We start from the raw sequence: 22,632 nt of genomic DNA, 5'->3' as shown, positions 1-22,632 counted from the left end.
ATACTTTTATGTCTGTGAAAGTCTCATATCAGACCAAATTATAAATGAGGCCAGTAAAATAAATAAAAAGAACCAAACATGTGAGAAATATTAAAGGGTTTTAAAGTTGTATTTGTCCAAAGGGGAAAATAAAACATAATTGAAAGTGAATATTGTTGTTATTGAAACATTTTAAACCATTAAAAGCAAACTAATCAACCTGTAACTGTCCCTAACTGTTAACATTAACAACACATTAGCACTCTGACGAACTTTACATGTCCAACAACAAACAAGTGTTTGCTATCTGCTGACAAAAAATTAATTTGTCTTAATTAAAAACAAAAAACATCACTTCCTGTGCAGCAGGACAGTTCATCACCAGTGTAATATCCAATGTTACATCCTGTAGGAATCAAACACATCCGGTTTCCTTTTCCAAACACTGGCACTTAACAGAATATCAATAACTTCGCAGTAATAATTTAAAAAGGGAAAAAGCACGTGGAGGTAGAAAGCAGATCTTGAAACTGAAATAATCACTGTTGTTAATTTCCATTTGGATTTGACGCTTTATTTTCCGGAGGTGAGGTAAAGTTCACTTTGCTGTGGTTGAGAGAACGTGTCATTTCTCCACGGTGTCGCTATCACTATGCAAAGCACTGGATACTGTTAGTTTTAGAATTACAACAAAATAAAGAATTCATTAAACGAGGTCAGAGTCGGGACATGTGCTGTGTCTTTAATTTTGCATATAATCGTCTCTTAGAGGATTTTTTTTCACACATTGAACGTTAATATTTAAGGCTAGATTTCACTTTATTTAAAAGATCGACTTTCCAGACCCGACTACGTCTCTGTGGGGATTTTTATTTGTGACCGACACCCAAGTTATTTGACTTGGCCCGTGACAGAAATCAAACAGCGGCATCGTCAGAGTCCTGAAAGTTACTTACTGTGCTGGTTGAGAGGATGGAGCGATATTTTGGAGCCATTTTACACACTGATTTGGTTGCTGGTCTCCACTTCGTGTCCGTGTCCTGTCTGACAGCTGCCAGGTCTCCTAAAGCCTGATGCACCACAGACTTCTGCAGATGGTGTCTGTGGGAAAACGCTGCATTTAGGTTTTCATGCCGAGTTGTAGCACTTCAACTCAAATTGAATGTCAAGGAAGCATCTGGATCTACATCGACACTATTTTATTCTATGGACGTGTTTTGAAATCCTGCTAACAACCTCTGTAAGTGCTGTTGTCGCTAACTCACAATTTATTGATTTTAATTGTGATTTCCTCTGATGAATAGAAAACTCCAGGCAGATTTTAAAATGGTTATTTACAGATTATCACTGAAGTAAATTCCATCTGCTCCCATGTGTCAAAGTTCAAGAACTGAGTCTCTGCTCTCCTGAGTGAACTGGAAGCATCTCTGCTTATTCTGCTAAATACTGGAGATCTTCACCCGGTTCAGTATAATAGAAAAACGTCTTTCACATTATCACACGTCTCAAATTTTTCTCACTATATCTCTATAATTGAGTGCATCAATCTGGAGAGGGATTTTGGGGCCATTTCCTGTGAAGCGCTGATAAGCGCTGGTCGTGCCTGAGATCAGGAAGTCACCTCTGCCTTATCAGTCATCGCTGTGGCGTGACCAGGAACACCGCAGACGCCTCGGCAGGACTGATAAGATAAACCCAGGCAGTCGTGGCATGAGGAGGGGGAGGGACGGGGGGGTCTCTTACCTGTACTCTGCGGATGAGTGGCAGGAAGAACTGTACGACTCTGACCTCCGATAACGTCGACTCCGCCGCGAGTGAGTCCGGGAGCTGAGGGAGGTGATGAGGAGAGCAGAGGGGGAAAGGCACAAGTGGATTAAAGAGCTACGAGGACTGAGAGGAGTCGACTGACAGAAAATATACGTCAATAATTGTTATAATCGGTTAATCAATCCTGGTATTTAGCAGAAAAAGCTTCTTAAATATGAGAACTAGCTGCTTCGATTTGTTGTAAATCGATTTAATTTGGAACTAATGGAAACACAAACAAAAAATAGCTCCGGTTTGTTCAAATCTTTCAAACTCATTTATTGTAAAGGTGAAATAATCTGATCATTTTAGAAAGTGTGTTACATCTTATTTTTCCATGCCCTGAAACTGTATTTTCTCAATCAGCTTCTTATACGTGACGAGGTCCTGAAATATGGAGTAAAGGTCTAAAAAGAACAGGAAAGCTCGTCAGAGATGTTGAGGAGCGGAAGAAAGAAAGAGAAGCAGCCGAGGGAATCAAAGAAGAAAGAGGAGAACGTTGAAATTGCAGCAGAGACTCATCCAAAGTCGAATTATAAAAATGCTGCAAGACCACAGCAGGAAATTGGATTCTTTTACCCTCTCACCCCCTTTTCTCCCTATTCTTGTGGCTTAAAGTTTTCAATCTGTTTTGCTCTGTGCCAGGGTTTTTTTCACACTTAGATCAAAAAAGCACATAAATAAAAGCTGCATGTTTCTGAATGCGCCCAACAACAACAACAACAACAACAGAGTCGGAGGAGCCTCCTCAGAAAGGGGTGTTCTGATCAACGGGGGGGGAGGAAGTGGAAGTTGTGTAGGTTTTGGAGACGTGACGATCGGGGGGGAATCAGCAGCCACACACTGACCTTTTCTTGTGCTTGCGTTTATCCCTCCTCTTATGTTTTAAACTTGAAGAGCTGGTGAGATGAAAGAGAACAGAGTCGTGAGCGAGGAGCATTAAAACCATGGAGGAGAAGCATGGAGGGAGAAGCTGAAGGAGCCGCGGCAACAATATGTGCACAAAAAACCTCCGATAATGACACGTACCTGTGTTTGGATTTCTTCGAGGTGTATCTGAAAAGTGAAAGAACATGATTTGGGTCACCTAAATATAAATGTTTTGCCATTTTTGTGAAATTTGTCACAGTGAGCAAGAGGTACCTGTGCCGCTTGCTTTTCTTGGAGCTCTTCTTCTTCTTCTTTTTCTTCTTCCTCAGCGGCGACAGGCTGTAAGAAGGAGACCTGGAGCGGGAGATAGAATAAAAGATGAACTCTAGAGAGCACCGAGAGTTCCTCCTCCACACCTCTCAGTTTATTTATGTCAGGACGCATAACAAAAGACATCCAACAATACACCTCGCTGCGGAGTCGTCTTATTTTGGGCACTGACCTTTTCCTCTTCCTCTTGCGCTCGGACTTTCTCTTCTTCTTCTTGGCCTTGGGCCGAGGGGAGAGCTCCTCGTCGAAGGAGGGGCTGCGAGCGGGGGACAGAGCACACGGGACACTTCTGGATTAATTCAAGTGATGGGACACGAGATGATGTGAAACCTCAGCTGAAAGGATTCGGCCGAGTGAGTGAGTTCGAATATATGGAGTTTTGGAATTTGATTTATAAACAGTTCATCAGAAAAACCTTTGTCGAGACGGCGAAGCAATGAACAGAATGAACTGAATCTTTGTTACATAAATATTGATGAGAGCCAGAGCCCGGCCGATTTATTGGATTTAAATCGGCCGATGTTAGACACTCACAGACTAACTGGTGTCAACTTTTACGTTTGCTGGTATTAAAACTTTTATTTCATGTAATAAATAATTCAAGTTTGTCCACAACAAAGTGTAGTTTGTCATTATTACTTATTAATTAATTTTACAACAATGATAACATTTTTATATAATTTTACATTTTAAATAACAACAATATGTTTATTTTCTTCATTTAAGTTCTATATATATTTGGTTATATTTGTGTTTTTCTCATGAAGTTTATGGTTAAACAGTAAAATATTAACCCTCAGTTACATTTCTTTGTCAAAAGGGTTTTATAATATCCTAGAAATCATTGCCAAAAGTATATTTATCGGACGATATATATCTTGGTGTAAGACATTTTTCACTCCATTATATTTATATCCAAAATCAGTTAGGCTCTATTTTACAGCCAAATAAACCTAAACTTAATCATAAACTCTTTCTCTGGCCTGGCTGTCATGCACAGATGTGAGATAACAAGAAATAAACATTAACAAAACCTAAACAATAAAAAACGAAATGTCACCGAACACGAAATCGAACTGTGGCTTTTAAAAATCAATCCCCTTTTTTCTGTGCTCGTCGGGCGAAAGTATGAGTTTCCACGAAGGAGCTGAAAGTATTAGAAAAAAGTACAACTGAGAAAAAGCCTGAACTACTATCTTCTGAAAAGTCCCAGTGAAACCGGCTGTCAACTTTTGTCAATTTACGCTGTGAGCACAACCCATTCAAATGAGAAGATTGAACAGAAGACTAATAAAATACTCATGTTAACAGTAAAGACTGAATGAAAACACCCACAGGTTCCATTAACAGCTGCAGTAACTCATGACCCTGCAGAGTGAGAACAGACACAGCATCACTTTCTTCACCTGCGTTTACTTATTCATTAAAAAAACCCGTTGCTTCGTGCATTTCATGCCAAGTATGACACTCACTCTATAAAACTCCACACAGCCTCGTCTGGTGGAGTTTTCCTCACGTATATTTCCTCCTAAATTCTTCACAAACAAACCCCAACAGAATGGGTGGAGTAAAATAATCCACATGACTCATCGGGGGCTTTTGCACGACGGCACACAAATGCCTCCTGATTCCCTCTCACAACAACAATCGTAAGGGAGATTATCTGCGAGCCCGAACGTCCCACATGAGATGATCCCCTCACAGCAGAATGATAGAAATCCCATCCAGACTGGTACAAAGCACACAGAGCAGATCGCATGCCAGGGAGCTGCGCTGAAGTCAAAGTGGATTTCCTCCGGGGCGGGAGGGGTGTGTTACATTGCATCCACAGCCGGGTGGAGCTAACTTCACTGCAGCGGTGTCTGTGAGCACCAGGGCTACGTCCATACTTCTGCATGTTCATCATACTTCTACATGTTCATCATACTTCTACATGTTCATCATACTTCTACATGTTCATCATACTTCTACATGTTCATTTGAAAACGTGATTAAAACTGATACGGAGCCAAAGCCCTCCTGTGGAAAGACATCGTAGTAGTTTGAAAATGATGAAGTAAGGATGTAGCTTATATTTTGTTAAGGAAAGTGCTGAGGGCGGGAGTTTTTAATCTTAAACAAACACTCCAGCAGTTTAATTCATCAGGGAGCTTACCACACTTTTTTTTTTAAATGTTTGTGAATGAACCACAACGTCCCTGTAGACTATTTATTATGCAAATAAACTCAATCACTGATGATGATGATGATGAAATTCACCAACGAGCATCTTTTCTCAGAACCTGCTGACCCTGGGAAACACCTGCGTCATTCAAGCTTCAGCCTTTCTGACGCAGGAGCTGTGTTAAAAAAAACAAAAAAAACTTGGCATCTACAAGATCAGGCCAAGATTAATCAAGTAATGTCACTTCAGGAGTTTTATTGGACTTGACAAAGCTCCTCCTGAGCCAAAGAGGACGTTACACAGCTGACTTTGTAGAATCAGTAGTTCTCTTCATGAATGCTTAATAGACTGATGGAGGCAATATACCCCTGTAGCCGGTTTATTAGGTACACCTTGCTCAAGCTAACACAATCCCATAGACTGGATATATAAATGGACGATGTGACAACTCATAACAAATTATCTTGATCGCCCCCTGGAGGCTGGCTGCAGGATAGGTCATGAACCCAGCCTCCTGCATGTTAGTAGATGGGACATTGAAATGCATTCGTATTTCACAGACACAACGTTTTTCTTGAAATTTTGTTGTGTATGTTCGAAAAATTCACAATGAGCAAGTGGGCATGTTGATGATGTTATGAAAATAAAATGGGATAATACAAATATGTCAGGATGAAAAAGAGGATCCACTCATGTCGACACCAGCAAATATGTCAAATTGGAAAGACAACGAATTGGAAAGCTTTTGGACAATCTCCTGCTGCGTTCTTCATATGTGAAAGAGAAACTAAGGAAAATGTCAAGATCCCATTTTCAGGAGTTTTTTTAATAATAAAGAAATAAAGAGGAAACAGGGGTGGTAGCAGAGGTGGGGGTGAACCAATGGAAACAACAGGGGAGAAGATGTGGATGACAGACAGGGAGGAAACTGTACAAACGCACAGACCCACAAGCCTCCATGACTTTATTTCAAACTGAACATGGTGACACTCAAAGAACACTGCACTGAGATATTCCTGCCTTCCACCCATTCCCCCTCTTGACAGCGTGAACTCATCATCACGGAGAAAAGGAAGTTGTCAGCCTGTTGACAGCTTGATTGCCGTCCAGAGGTCCACTTCATTTGCTCTTTGAAAATAACTTATGCAGGGAAAAGGAGAAGAAAGGCCTTTGAGGCGCCACAGGCCACAGGCCCGATGAACGGACCTTTCAAGTACGGAGCGACGGAAATTCATCAGGAGAAAAGGCAGGAAGCAGCAAGCGAGAGCGCGTCGAGCGACACAGAGAGAAGAGGAGACGGAGAGAAGATGCCTTTGATTGTAATTCACTTGAGCAGCCTCACCTTGGCTTTAATAATGGGACAACTTGAAAGGCTGTGTAGGTTAAACCGGAATTGAAGTGAATATTATGTGGGAGTGACGGAGTGCGCACATCATTAACGGCGGGGTAGTTAATAAGGCGGAGGCGTGGAGACATTAGACACTGAGTTATTACACTGACAAGCTCATGTACTCACATACAGACAGAGAAGTATATAAGCTGCTGACAGTGAATGAACAAACGGAGCTGATGGAAATAACAGACGTGGGATTAATCCACAGAATATGAGATAAAGAGGTTTAATACTCATCAATACAGGAGGATATCAGCAGCCTCGTTAACACTAATTGATGCTGCCTTTAAGTACGAAAAGTGATACGTCCATTTCAAAAGATGTGACCATTACTGCCCACATAGTCCCAAGGAGGAGGTCTCTCAACTCGCAAAGTCAAAAAGTTATGCCTCTGTTGAAATGTCTTCCCGTGTCCTATGGTCGTCTCGTGTAAAACTAAAAGTGGAATTTATTAAAAGCGAGAACAGAAATTGACATTTAAGATTAACTAGTTTTCAGAACATGAGTCTTAGCTGAGCTCTGGGGCAGGAAACATCAAATTCCCTCCCAACAGCAGAGCTACGACACCTTTCTTCAGCACCTTCACGCTCACTGGGGGAGTTTTTTTTTCGTCAATCTGTAGGAAACGCTCCTCCACCTAACACCAGCAGCGGGTCATGTGCACAGGTGAGTGTGATCACAACCGATCCAGACAGTGACAAACTGCACTCCCTGACAAATGCGACCACAGAGCTCCAGAGACCGCGAGCCCGTTTCTCTGGATGCAGAAGGACTGTCTCGTGGTAATGAATGGCCCCGCTCGGCGCAGTCGGCAGTTTGGGAGCATTAGGAGCTGGAATGCATTAGAGCTGATTAGACAGACCGAGCCCGAGTACCCTCTCCTGGTAATGAGAATGCTTTGTCACTCATTAACACCTCCACCATTCTGGCCTTGTAGGGAAAAAACGAGCGCGAGGCCCCGACATTTGCATTTTTTCCTTTTTTTTCTTGCCAGCAGAAACTGTTTCTTTTGATGAGGTGGAGAGAATGAAAGGGAGAATGAGGGAGCAGTCAATTGCCGGCAACACTGGGAACGGTGATTGTGCGGAACAATGGCGTATGAAAAAAAAGGATTTGGGGACATCTGATGAGAATATGCTTGATGCTGAACGCAGCCTGTTTTTCCTCAAGAGCACGTCGGCTTTTTCTCCTTTTTTTTGGCGCAATCATGCATGAATACCGTGTAACTACATCATGAATATGTCGGCATATAAAAAAACAACCTCTCTCTTGCTCGGTGTCGGACTCTGGTTCCTGTTTGTTGTCGCTGTTGTTGTGTTTCGTGCGCTCGTGATCAGATGGATTTTCGATGTCTCTTGTCGGGTGCAGGCGGGGTTCTCTTGTAATTAAATATGTAACACGTACTTCCCCAAAAGTCGCTCGCTGCAGCTAACGTACTTTTTCTTGAGGCAAGCCGGTGTCAGCGCCGTGTGGCTTCATGTTATAATTAACATCGGTTGCTGCTGCCGGCCAATTAGCAAGATAACAATCCACAGAACAAACCTCTTTTCTAAACACAAGATTTCTCTCCGGCAGCGACTTGCAGTGTTTTGTAATTGAGACAAAGATTTTGATTTGAAAAAAATGAATCTTTCTCCTTCGCCGCTTTCACTGAATGGAAACAAATACATAGAAACACATTGTGTTGTCGTGCATCTCTTCTTTTGTTGCTGTTCACCTCCACCCGAGGAGCTTCTGCTTCTGTTCCCATTGATTTGTTTGTTCGTCAGCGGGACTGAACAAAAACTACTGGACAGATTCCCTTGAAACTTGGTGGAAGGACGGGACATGAGCCAATAAAGAACTGGACAAAGGATTTTAATTTTGCAAGAAAGGGCGTTTGTCCGACAGGGTTGAATAGTGTCCAGCATCGGAACTGCGTCACAGTCACATCGTCCGCTTCCTTCCTTTGGGATCAAAGCTGGAAAACATGAGCGTGCTGTGTTTACTTTACTGACGCTTCTGAATCCTCAGTTCCTCCGTTTCATTAAGACCTCGTGTATCTCGCTGCCATTTGGAGAAGCTGAACACACAAATCCTCTTCAACTCACAGAAAACGCTCAGTTTCAAAAGCAAACAAACACTATAAATCTTTCTCACCATGCTTTTCTTATTCTTTTTTCATCTGATGTCTTTTCTTGCATGGAGCAAAATCCAGAAATAATAAAAGATCCAGAAACATCATTATGAAAAGTGATAATCAGAAGCCGGGGCGTTCTCACTGCTCGCTGTTAACTTCAAAAAAACAAAGAGAAGCCGCCTGCCGAGTAAAGCTCATCCTGACGGAAGCGATGCAACTTTACGATCCTCTCTAACACTTCAAATGCGGCTTCAGGTGTGGTGTTTTTACATATGCTAGGTTAGCCGTATTCCCTCTGGTCGACTGGGTGTGTGTTTCATTCCCCTCCATTTCCCCCTGCCAGCCATTCTCCAGGGAAAATTGCAGGTCAGCCATTTACCATTCAAATCAAGGTGTCAATTGAAATGTTGTTATTTACATGCTTCAGTTACCCTGACATTTTGGAAAGTGGTGTTTTCTGTCTGGTGTCAGGCAGATGCAGCCGAAGGAGACGCACGGTTATAAGAAAAGTTCCATAAACCAGAATGTATATATCTTTAGTTTAGACAACATATTTACTGACGTATAAAAGCAAAATCAACAGGGAGGAGAGATCGGATCGCGCCCTAACAGTAAACAGTAAAATAATATTTGGGGGCCAATACCGAAATTAGGAAGTAAAAAAATATAAATGCTGATATATCGGCTAATATAGATATATATATATATATACATTTGTTTTAGCAATGATTCCTAAGATATTGTCATCAACCCCTTGTGACAGAAAAATGTAAATGATGTTTGATATTTTAGAGATATTTTAGATATTTGATATTTAAACTGAGGCGAACTACGTCTGGTTTCAAAATAAAGCTAATAAGAGTCTGGTGTTTACTTATTCCACCGCTTCCACTTGAACCTGCCGAAAAAAAATCTCCATCACAGTGGAATGAACAGAGCAGACGACTAAACAGACAGAACGCTTCCCTGCTTATTATCCTCTGTTTTAGTCATGGGAGATTTGAGCATAATTACAGCTTCTCGTCTTCTTGGAGTGGCTCCTGTCTGATTGTAATGAGAAGATAATCAGAGCCAGACATTAGGCCGTCAACGCCACCGCCGCCGACGCCGCCTATACCTCCTCCTCCTCCTCCTCCTCCTCCTCCTCCTCCTCCCCCAGCGAGGGGCAGGCAGGAGCCGTCCCTTTCCATCTTTCTCACCTTCGTTTTCCTCTGCTTCTCTGCAGAAGAGCGAGCGCCCCTGGCAGGGAACTAATAATTTAAAACGGCAGACCGGGCACTCCAACATGACTGAGTGTCTGAAAGGTGACAGGGGAGATAAAGACAGCCTCCAGAAGGATAATTAGTCTGATCAGGGAGGATGATGGGAGAGAAACCTCTGAGTAACCTGATGAGTTGTCTAACGTTCGCCCCGTGCTCGAGATGACAAACTAAGACATTCGATTTTCTCATCACACTGAACTGGATCATTAAAACTGAATTCTGACACTGAGAGAACATGTGTTTAAATTTCTGACCTCATCATATGTCAAGACTGTTTGTTTTAGAGCCAAAAAACAATTATCCAATTCAACAATTAGTCAATCAAGGGAAATTTAATAAAAAGAAATTGTGATTAATGATAATTGTTTCAGTCATTTCTCTCTTTGCTTTATCGGCTGTATTGTTTTTCCCAGTCATTGTGATTGAATTAGTTTGAAGTTAATTAATTGATTTGATTGAAAAAAACTGCAGAAAAGCAACTTGATGGACCTTGTGATGAAATGATTGTCTATTGTCCTGTTTTCAATATCAAAAGAGGCAATTTAAACTTCAGCTTTAGACTTACATCTATAATTCCACAGCTACTGAGCAAACGTCATGTTCTGATGAAGATCATATCATACAACTGAAAGCTCCCAAACAAAATGTGTAAGACATTTACCTCTGAGTTGTACAATAGACTAAAGACGGACAACAAGACAAATCATCTGGATTGCCCCCTGGTGGTTGGTTTCAGATGTGAAATGGACCAAATAAAAAAATTATATATTTTTATTCTCTGACTCCAAATGAGGTAAATCGTGTTTCAGGGCTTCATTTTGTACATTAGGAGGAAATGGAGACAACCTTTGTTGTTTGGACATTTTACATGTTGTTTATATTTTGTTAATACTAAACAATAAGCTAAAAATATGAAACCATTAAACATATAGATAGAAGATTCTTTGAAACATTAAAATAACCATTAGCTGCCGGCCCAGTTGGCATTTACTGCAACAGTAAAGCCTTTTTCCAGTTTGCTATTGACCCTCGCTGCTCTGATGGTAATTTATCTAACCTTAATTATACATGTGGTGTACGGCAGGTTAAGAGAGAAAGAAGATATTGATATTCCAGCCAGTGGTAACACAAGTGCCCTTCTTCCTGCGTGGATCTGAACAATATACACAATTTACTCGGCTCAGGAGAACAAAAGGATGAAACATTTGCAGTGGAGGACGGTCCACTCTGTGTCCCTGAAAAGAAACGAGCAGAGGAAAGTGGCGCCCGGCTCCTTTTACCGGCAAGCTCGTCGCTTCTTTGTTATTTGCTGTCACTCTAGAGGCTGATGAGTTCTAAATGAAATCGATTTCGTTATCACGGATGCACATTCCCTCCATCTGTCCCCTGCAATTTCTGGGCTGAAAACTTTCCATGCTAATAGCACCTGGATTTAGGGAGGGCTGTTTGTATCTGTCAGATAGAACTCCTCTCTCTCTCTCACATGCATATATATGCTCCCACTCTCAGGTTTGTCCCTTTGGAGTCGTGATAATTCATAACCAGGCAGCGGCTGTGAGGATTTAAAGGGACAATTCAAAGAACCAAACTGGCAAAAAGGTTAAAGGTTTCAGCGTGTAGAATTCAGTGACATCTAGTGGTGAAGTAGCATGTTGCAGCTGAACACCCCTCACCTCCCCCTCCCCTTTTAAACACAAAAGTGAACCTGTGGTAGCTTAAGTTGTCATAAAAACTCAAAAGGTGTTTAGTTTGTCCAGTTTGGGCTACTGTAAATAACATGGCGGCCTCCGTACAGAGGACCCACTCCTGATGTAAAGATTAAGTATTTAAATATAAAGGCCCCATTCTAGGGTAAAGAAAACAACAAGTGAAAACATCACAAAATAGATTATTCTATATTCAATTTTCTGCCAATTTCACCTTAATCTTACACACTAGACCTTTAAGTGAGAGCAATCGATGTCGAAGAATAACATGGAAACTACTACCTGCCTGGTTTGTGTATAATAAAACAAGGTAAAGTGAAATCATAAGCTAGGATCTCCTCCATTCCCTCCTGAAACATGACACGATGGCAGCAGCCACTGAGTGACTCCATCGTCTGTGCACTTGCCGATACAGGAGTCCTCCCTCTCGACCTCTTCACCTCTCGCTCTCATCATAAGAGCATGAACATGTATGACTTAACACAGCTCCCTCTGTGATGAGTAATCCTGTCACTGGAGGCTGAGAGAAGTGACTGTGACAAGCTCTGGTTTCTGTCTTTGTCACGGAGCGTCTCACTCCTCTCGACGCCGGGCTCCTCTGCTCTGTCATGCACCGCTACCGTTCATCGCCTGGTGGATGGGTTACATTTGCTGCACAAAAAAAAATGGTGTGTGTGTGTGTGTACATTTCTTTGCCAAATACATTTTGGAGCAAATCGTATTGTTGCACTAACAATGTGATTGTGATGCAATTTGATTCTCTTACACAAGACTGACTCAAACACGGGAAGGAACCAAACCATAGACTGTAAATGAAGATGGATGACATGACAGCTCCTACAAATAAAAGTAAAAAACATCTTGATCGCCTCCCGGTGGCTGGATGCAGCACATGTTCCCATCTCCTTGTTAGCAGATGGGACATAGGGCCACATTTTTCAAAATGGTTTATTTTTTTATTATCCTATAAAAACAAGGTGAAACACGTCTCGGTCACTATAGTGTCCAGACCCTGGCTCCAAATGATGTCACCTGCACAAGATGGCAGCACGTGAGATATTTTGGCTTCATGTTTTGTACGGTAGGAGGCATGTCGGCCATCTTTACACACCAACAATGAAGTGATCCTATTAACAACAACAAGTGATGGGCTTATTCCTCTGGTATAGACATCCCTTGTTGTCCGGCAACTATTAAAAACACAACAATGAGGCACAACGTTGCCATGGACAACACATTTGTTTATTCCTGTGGAGAAGGCCACTGTAAAAAAAAAAACTGTATGTCATTGAAAACTACTTTAGAGATGAAATGAAGGAAAATTAATCCACAATCAGTTGGATAATTAATAAAGTAAAAATGACAAACATTCATTCAAGCTTCTCCTTGTGATGATTCTGATCCTATTCTTCTATTTGGACAAAAGAAGCTATAAAAAAACAAAACCTCGAACTTTGATGAGTGTTTTTCAGACATTTTCTGTTTGTTGACAAACACGATTAATGGATGAAAATGAAAACTAATTGCCAGATCAATCAAAAAAGGAACAATAATTGTTATTCACAGCCATAAATTAGCTGCACAACAACAGAATGTTTAGGGGGCGGGTTTGATTTATACATGTGTGCAGGACTGCATTTGTGTCACGTTATTTAACAGGTTGATTTAATCCCCCAAAAAAATCAGTTAAAAGAGAAATGAAAAGCAGATTTTATTTTTTTTTTTAACTAACCAGCTGCTCGTCTGCTGAACCTCCAGCTCTGTGCTGCGATATCCATAAAACATCATTCCCAGTCTGCGCCACGGGAGGATCATCATAGTTTGTGTACAGTTTCATTGTCCACACCCCATTTACGATGTAAGATTGAGATAAACTGCGACAGTGTCTGCCAGGAGCCGCTCAGTAACCTGCCAGCTGCCGTACCGAACACCGGCTCGCTGTGGGAGACAGCTCATGAGTCACAGCATCAGCTGACACTGTACAGGTGTGCAGGAAGCAGGCAGCCGTGAAACCGAGCAGCGGAACAGTGCGGTGGTGTTTGCATTAAAAAACGTGACGAAATCAAATCAGCGATTAACGCAAATTGCATCCGGAGCCGCCTCAGTTACAAACTTGCTAGAAATGTTTTCATCTGCTGTTTGAAATCAAGTGTTTTTGCTGAACGCGTGTGAGGGGGAACTGCTCCACGCTTTGTTTCAGCAGGCGCTCTGAGGCGTGGAGTGTGTGCAGGATCTGTGGGGACGAGGCCAAACACACACACACACACACAGGAAGTCCAACGCAACCTTTTCCTTCCAACCCCTTAGTGTCCACAGATACCCCGCTGTGACAGAATGAGATCGTACCAGAGAGAGTTAAGAGGCGCTCCAGGGGCATTTGTGCATTTCCTGGTCTTTGATCTCTTCTCCTCCTGGAGGCACTAACAGACCAATGCCCCCTCCTCCCACACACAGCTGTGTTTTACTCTCACAGCGCAACCTTTGCTTCTCGGGTCCATTCAGTTTACTTCATTTAATTTAGCTTTTTTTTGTGCACTATGATTATTTAATTAAATACGTTAAAATGCTTGAAATTGATTATACTACACTGGTATGAGATGATGCTGGTTGTTCCGTCACAGTTTCAAACATCTGTTTCTGCTCGTCCAGACTAAAACTATATGTTTTAGTCTGGACGAGCCACATCTGGGATCTGGGATTGACCATTGTTGAAAACATTTTGTATAATGTAAGTACACAAGTCAACAGCATATATATCAGAGGTCCAGTCGTGATCATGTCTGGTTTATCTGGTTTAACCCCCAGAAACTGTCATTAATTCTCGGTTTCAGTGGAAAGCTGATAAATAACAAATAACTAAATAACTAAATAATACAAAAGAATTTAATTTTCACTTTAAAAATACATTTAAGGGTTCCAGCCTCAAAACAGCATCATTGGTCGACCCGTTCATCCCTTTCTGTTGCCGTGTAATCTTCACCTGCTACTTCCTGCTGAGGGCAGCACGAGGAGACTCAGGCCTAATAGAGCAGGTGAATAACAACCAGTGGAAAGTGAGCTAGAGGACATTCGTAGAAGGATCAATATCGCTAACCCTACAGCAACAACAGGAAAACAACACCAGGGGATTGATGGATGCTACGTTCTAACAAGAGAATGCAAGATTTAAAGAGTTAAAGATTTAACAGCAAAGACAATTTACTGTTCAATATATTTTTCCCCTGATTTTATTAAGCACATTTAAAAGTATAGGCGTGTTTAAAATTCAGATCAAAGTTTGACCACTTTCATTCAAGTATTAATTTAATAATGGTTGACAATAAGTGTAGAGCTCTTAAAGGAAAGTTTACTTTAAACATAAATTGGAAAAAAAGATTTCCTCCGAGTGTCATTACTTGTTACGACGGTCCTCACTATAACAATCCAAACATCTTGGTTATTCAAAGTGGACGGTTGCCAAATTGTCCAAATTAGCACTTAAGGGGCTCTGTTCTCAGATACAAGCTGGTAAACATGTCAAGAATATCCAGGCAGATAATGAAGAGCGGGGAAGGACTTGCGTGACATTCATCCTCTCAGGAATCAGGGGGAATTTGTCTAAGTGACAGTAAAGTGTGCAGAGCAGGGAGGCTTTTTTATCATTTCTTTTTCTTCCCATTTTCTGCAGATGATTTAAGAGTTCCCCAGCCACTCGTGAGGTTCAGGGAGGCTAATAAACTTTTCATTATCCCTGTCACAGTGACCAGGAACAATTGATTGTCGTTATTATAGGAGTGATGATAGTTGAGATAATTACCGAGAAAAGAGATGATCTACTACCACAATTAAAACCCAAACAAGGTGGTCCCAAGGCGCCACTGCTTTAATCTACACCGAGGTTGTTTATTCAAGTTTCAGACCCGAGTCAAGAACAACTTTATCACCTCCCAAAGGACGCGAGCGAGCAATTAAACCCACACGAAGCGAATCCAACACATCCCTCACGAGGCCGACCCCTTGAGGAGCTCAAAACCTGTTCAAACTTTTCAATGCAAAGTGGATTTGTTTAGGTGAAGTGTTATTGATTAAATGTGAAGAGATTGTGCGGCAATCATTCAGACCCCGCACAAACACGGGCTCGCAATCAAGTAGTTCCAGTCAATTAGGCAAATGAGCCAAAGATCCAAGCACTTGATCACCGAAGCTGCCTTTACAACTCGAGTTAAACATCATTCACTGCTAAAAAGATTCAGAAACATGAAATGACATTTGGAAATTGAGGAAGTACTGGTTGAGGTTCTTAATGAGCTGGATTTTTTTTATTATTATGGTATTAAAGTCCGGAACCCGCTGTCACAATGAAACAAATCCAGTTTGCGTCTCTGCTCGCGGTGTATGTGATCTGAGGATTTAACATGTCCCCGGGAACGGGGCTGCGTTTCTCTTCTTACGGATAAAACGTGCCCAGATGGGTAATAGATTTTTTTCGGTAACATTCTCTGCAGCCAGAATAAATTGTGAGGATGAATGCAAATCCTTTTGGGCGGCGGAGATCAGACCCAAATTGGCCGCCTCCTCCTTCCTTACAATGTATGATGGGAAGGCAGAATGATAGAAGTGAACATGAAAGATTTAATGGCTGCTCCGGCCCAGTTAGGACGTATCAGGGGCTTCGGGCTATTTTCCATCTTTGCAAGTTTGCTTCAAAAGTGACATCCACCTTCAGCCGATGGAACTTTTCTGTGTTATTATCAAGGTTCGTGATTTATCTGTGATGAGTTCGATAGCAACTCTCGACAGAGCTGGATGAATTGTATCAACAAAGAGCGGTGGGAAGCAATTACTGGGAGTAAATATACCAAAGTATATCTTTGAGGTAATGTTCTTACAATTACTTGATAACCGCCGAGTTGTTTCCAATCTAAACGTCTCACATGGTTTTTTCTTAATAAAATAGTTGGAGACAAACTGAGGTGACATTATTTCACATAAGAAAACAATGAGAATAGAAAACCCAATACAGATTTTGGGAACCAGCGAATTAAACAATCTGAATATTAAGTAAATATCAACTTGCTCTAGTTCGAGCAGCTGAAATAATGCAAAGCTGCTTTTGTTGCATCAGTATTAATAGTTTAGTAAATATCTTTTATTAGGGTTGCCAAGTTTTATTCAAATGAATAAATTGAATGGCTGGTTCAATTTTAAGATTTCGGGAAAAAAACGACAGCCTATATCGTATCAATGCCTCAGTCAAGCGTAGTTTTATTTTGAAACCTTTGGCTTAATTTGCAGGTGATGCTTTAAGCTGGATTTTAAATTGAACATTTTATCTTTGCATACTTCTTCCTACATTGTCAATAAATGCAAAGTGCATGTGTTGTACTTCCCATGCAGAGTTAATAATGTGGCCCATCGGCAGAACAACTGGCCCTGATTATTCCAATCAGACCGACTACATCATCTTTGAATATGAAATAACCTGAACGTCCTCACCTCACTATCAACTAATCAGCAATGGCGAGCCCTTTGCCCTTCCAGCGGCTGAGTGCGCTGCGATGCCAGAGTGACTTTGAAGACAAGGGAGGTTGGTTTATTCAATTATTGTGCCCTGATGATAAAATGGGAGGAGGGGGGGAAAAAACAAAAACATAATGGCTTGATTAATTTCCTTATCACGGTGAGCACAAAGAGTAATTACAACGAAATCCATCGCTAGGTGAACGACACATCAATCAAATTAAAGCAGTCTCCACTCGGCAGAAATCACTTTCAAACAGAACGAACGAGTCGATTGGCTCAGAGCTGCGCCTCCGGCCAGGGAAGGGTCGCCTTACCAACTGTTAACGCCAGGCAAAGGTTACCAGGGTGATTAGAAAGCTCCGAACACGTCGGAAATATTAATAGAAATTCTGTAGGAACAATTACAGCGTCACCGTGAGTAAGCCTGAGCCGGACCGAGGTAAATGTTTTCTGCCTAAAGCCTCGACTGACGCTCGCGACTGGCTACTTCAAACCAGCAAGGAAACTGTGTGAATATGAAGCTGCCTTCAAATATCAATGCATAATAACACAAGAGGAACTCCGTGACCTCCAAATCACATCCACGACCACTTTGCACACAAAGACACGTTCACAAGGTCGACTTCCTGAGAGCAGCTAATACACGACACTGAATTAATGGTGTAGTTACATGAGGGCAATATTTCACCTCTGTAATGAGTCGCTTTATGGCAGCTGGAGGAAACGAGGCCGAACCAGTTCACAGAGACTTCACCAACAGGATCAGGGACAAAGGATTCTGAGCCCAAGAAGAATCTAAAATCTAAAATCTATATTATAAAACTACATGTGAGGTGCGACTCTTTAAATATTGTAAGTCACAAAGTTAATATTAATCACTATCGGTCAAATTTGACCAAACTACACACACACACACACACACACACACACACACACACACACACACACACACACACACACACACACACACACACACACACACACACACACACAGAGTGAGTGAGTTTACTGTATAGTGCCTTACAGTGACAGTGTCACAGCCTTAGCAACACTGACAGACGTTAGCAACAGAATGTGAACATTACAATTAGAGAGTTATTACTTTATAAATATCTACAAGAGCCCGAACCAGTTAAATCAGTGGATATGAGCCTGTTACTTATATATCACAGAATAAAACAACGCAGAAAAGATGTTTATTCTCTTATTTCAAGTTCTATACATTCGGTTGTATTTGTGCGTTTGTTGTTGTTGATGTTGGAAGACGGTCGTACTGAGGATTGTGGTTATGTTTATGAATATGTTGATGTCACGTTGATGGGTTCTTCTGCTGCAGTGCTTTCTATTTATCTTGTACCGCCTCATGTATGATTTCCTCCTGCCTGCTGTCTCTGCAATGTGTGAGGTGACGTTCAGTTTCCCCCTCGACGGATTAATAAAGTATCTCGAATCGTATAGTTATTTAAAATAAAGTTTATATATAAGGGATTGATGCACATATTACACAACCGTCAAAATATCAGCTACAGGAATATACCTGTCTGCCTGGTAAAGTTTTGCTAGTGTGAGTTCATGTATAAAATATATACATAGGCCCCAGATATAGAGAAAACATACATAAATAGATATTTCTCTCTACTGCAGCTCGATGGAAAGACAAAGCCTGTGGTCACATTTTTAAAGTCTTACATTGCTGCAAATTTATAATCCACTCTTTTGGGTTAGACTTAAAAAAAGAAAATGAAGAAATTATTTTAAAACACATAACAAAAAATAAACATTAGCAGAAAAAGAATCCGCTGGTTCTCCTGAAGTCAGAACATCTCATTAAAATTAGATGCTCCTCTCCAGAGTTATGGAAATGAGAGCTGTAATGTCAACTGCAGGATGAACCCTTTTGGAAAATAAATGAATTTTTTTTTAGCCAGTGAATCACAGCCTAAAAAAGGTTTCATTGGACTCGGGTAAACCTGCTGGATTTTTTCGCCTGGCAGCTCTTTTCCATTCGCCGTCTCTCTCTGGAGAGTAGAACTATCAAATCACGGTGCTATAGTGCTGAGATACACGAGGACTGATAGCGTTATGGTTCATTTAGGGATCCACTACAGGCTGAGGGGAGGAAGAGGGAACCATGAGGAGTGGTAACAATTGAATAACGTCTTAGAAAACGTCTTATTCGATGGGTGACATGTGAAACGTGGCCACATGTGTGTCATTGCCTTGTGGATGGTAATATTCTCCTGGAGTGAGTTCACGACAGAGTTCAGGCTGCAGCACTTTCCTGTGAAATGGAGGCTGAAGCCTGGAGAAACCATGGCACCGTTCCCAATAGCCGCTGCTTTACATTTCACTGTTGGTACAAGCTGCTGTCGACCGGAGAAGCTGAATGTTCGGCAAAGTTTATTTCCGAGTGGAGCAGCAGTTAAGTTCCAATGAGCGAACAAAGGGATTTTTTTTTTACACACACATAAACGCCTGCACCCCAGCAAACAGCTGTATGCACGACGAAGCACGCCTGATTCTTAATTAGCCCAAAACTGCATCTGAATGCCAACAGTGAGGAGCTGCTGCCATCATCATCATCATCATCATCATCATCATCATCATCATCATCATCATCACCGTTATGCCCTTTGTGGTCAAACCCAACGACGCTCTTCCAGAGGCATTTAGAAGAATAGCTCCGGCGTCACGTGCTCCTCTTACACCAGACTGTTAACATCTAAACTGGGAGTATTTTTCTCTTTCACGCATCATGAATCTTACGTGTGCATCAATTACTCGCCTCTGAAATGGAGTTAGGAGTGATTAGAGGGGTTTTTTTGTGCGAGGGCAGGAGGGAGGGAAGCGGGCATAGTTGGGTTTAATTAGCAGCTTGTGAGGCACACTTCCTCACTGCACTTCTTCCTGTGTGAAGGAGATTACTGAAGAGCCTTCTGCAGATGCTAATGCATGTGGAGTGCAGGGGAGCGGTAATCATTGTGCACCCTGTGTTTAATTAGCACGACCATGACACCAGAGATGAGCAGCGTGCCAGGAGCAGAGCCTCTGGTTGGCTGGCAGAAGGTGTTCGAGCAGAGTTTTGACCAAAGGAGACAAAGGGCTTCTTGGAACTTTTCAGAAAAAGAGTTGGATCATGGGAAAAGTCTGCGCTCTGAGTGGGGATTTGTTTTCCCCGGCGAAGTCTAATTTGCTCACTCAAACAGGCAGCTGACAGATGGGTTCCAGATTGGAAAAATTCCACTTGCTCCATTTTAAATTGTGAAATTTTGGCCCGCGTGAACTTTATTTCTTAAACAAATATTACCCATCACCTCTCGCTGCACACCTCTCCCAATTACTAGCGAGAACAGACAGGAAATAAAACTGCCATCTGGCGGAAACTTAATCAGCCAATTAAAGAAGTAATATTTACCAGGGACCGCAAAGAAAACCGTAAACAACTTGTTTTCCATGACACTGAAGCTAATTTAAAATCTGCTTTGACAGACCAGCCGCCGCAGCTCTGTGCATTAAGGAACCTCCCGAGCTGCCTCTCCCCACTTCTGCCTCTAATTATCCGCCGTCACGTTTCCTTGTAGTCGCTCCGTGGGAATAATTCCCAGCATTAACTGAAGGGTTTCTCCACACACCTGTCTGGACGCACACCCCTCGATGGGCAGACTGGGACCCTGCATTTTGCCATTTCAATCCTGCTGCTCCGTCTTAATGAGCTGCTGCAGCGCCACACTAATTTGTATCAGTAAACATATCAGGTTTGCAGCCGGCCATGACAGGCAGAATGAAACTCAATGGACCCATCGACACTTTTTGTGCGGGAGAGAGAGCGCGAGGCAACTCCAACAAGATCTAGATTCGCTGGTAATTAGAGAACGGGTTCGGAAAGGGCCAACGCGTTCAATTACGCTCGGCTTCCCTTCTCTTTTTCTGCAAATCGTCTGCAGTGACGCCCCCTTCAAATGTAAAACAGCCCGGTGAATTATTCAACAAGCTCTGACTATGACCAGATCGTTCTCTCTGTCAGGAGAATAGAAATTGGACCAATATTTTCCGTCCTTTGGAGGTGTCATGGTGTGGAGGCAGCAATAAGGTGGGGGCAAGTTTCATAAAAGATATCAAACAACATCTGGATTCCTTGATAATGTTTTGCTTTCATTTTCTGCATCTTCTCTCTCGTGTCCGTTTTCCACAGTCCACAGTAATATCATTTCAATCAGGCATGTGTTTCATAAATTACCTCTCAGACAGAAAATATCTAAAAGCTAGTTTGAGGACTGGATTCACCTAATTTAATTTATTCTAAATTATATCTCTAAAAATGAGCTGCTTGCCTGCGATTGAGAAAATGCTGAGAAAACTTTTCAAAGCCAGGAAACAAGATTTGCTTTTAAAAAAGTAGAAATGCACCAAAAAAACTAAAGTTATACACACAGCACCCTTTACGAGATGAACACTAAAGCTGCGCAGTATAAGACACGAATCAAGTTCTAAACCTTAAATTAACGGACATCTGTCTCTTTCCCCGCTCACCTCATTAAAGTTTTCACACTGTGCGCTCTCTCTTTGCATATTGCTTTTTGGCGTGAAGACAGGAGCAGGTAAACTCAAACCCATGATCCTCCCTTCTGTTCCCATCGCCGCTCCGTCTCGCTGCCACCTACCAGGTGTGGCGTGCCGGGCAGATGGAGGCGCAGCGTCAAACATATCCAGCAGATCCACCGCTACCATTTTGGAATCTATAAATATACCAGGAGGGCACAGAGTGCAGTCTCCTGCCGTCTTACTAACTAACTAACGTCCCACCTTTTTCAATACGCTCGTGTCAGATCTCTGGGCTTGCTCGTCTTTGTTTATGTGCTGCTTTCACCTTCTGTCTCAGTCTATTTGAGTCTCGTCCAAGAAGATGAGTGTCGTTTTTTTTTGCGATGTTTCAAATTAAGGAACGCTGCCACAACCTGTCGGCTGCTTCACGGGCCTCGGGTGTCATATCCTCGGTGTAATCTCTCTATTTTCCCATTTCTCTCTCTGCTTTCCTTCTGGGTTATATTCTTTGTCCCTCGCATTGTCCCTGCAGTACATCTCCCTCCAGTGTCCTTAGAGAGGCAATTGTCGACGATGTCTGCAGCAGAAATCTCACAGCACTCTTTGCATCATCTCCTCCACTTGTCTGACACCCCACAATGTCCACTCCTCACACACAGGGAATGATCCTCACTCTCACCATTGACACTGATTTGCGGAACGACCATGCCACCCACTCGACATGACTGTGCATGTGTATATAGACGCATGTAGGAGTGTGTGCAGGTGTCTGTAACATGTCAATGCTGGCTGTTCAGGACGCTTGTATTAGCTTTGAAAACCTGACTTTTCACATAGGAAAATAATCCTCTTAGATACGGAGCAGGGCATTCAGAATGTGATGACTACAGGGAGCCATGCAGACCCCCGCTGACTCCCCCGTCCTCCATCCACCTCTCCGCTCGATGCTAATCAGAGAG

General features: G+C 42.1%; 1 protein-coding gene across 1 annotated transcript in view; it reads right to left on the bottom strand.

The window, feature by feature from the left end:
* Positions 1–22,632, bottom strand: part of srrm4 (serine/arginine repetitive matrix 4) — a 51,368-nt gene that overhangs the window by 7,376 nt on the left and 21,360 nt on the right. Inside the window, exons 2-7 of the mRNA XM_047341287.1 lie at positions 3,158–3,241; positions 2,929–3,009; positions 2,815–2,841; positions 2,634–2,684; positions 1,723–1,806; positions 936–1,080 (exon numbers count right to left, since the gene is read on the bottom strand). Of these exons, the coding sequence (XP_047197243.1) occupies positions 936–1,080; positions 1,723–1,806; positions 2,634–2,684; positions 2,815–2,841; positions 2,929–3,009; positions 3,158–3,241 (472 nt within the window). The remainder of the gene's footprint in view (positions 1–935; positions 1,081–1,722; positions 1,807–2,633; positions 2,685–2,814; positions 2,842–2,928; positions 3,010–3,157; positions 3,242–22,632) is intronic.

The sequence above is a fragment of the Hippoglossus stenolepis genome, chromosome 9 (genome assembly GCF_022539355.2).
Source record: "Hippoglossus stenolepis isolate QCI-W04-F060 chromosome 9, HSTE1.2, whole genome shotgun sequence".
Taxonomy (NCBI): Eukaryota; Metazoa; Chordata; class Actinopteri; order Pleuronectiformes; family Pleuronectidae; genus Hippoglossus; species Hippoglossus stenolepis.
The sequence above is the reverse complement of the archived record's forward strand: the minus strand, read 5'-3'. Positions and strand labels throughout refer to the sequence as shown.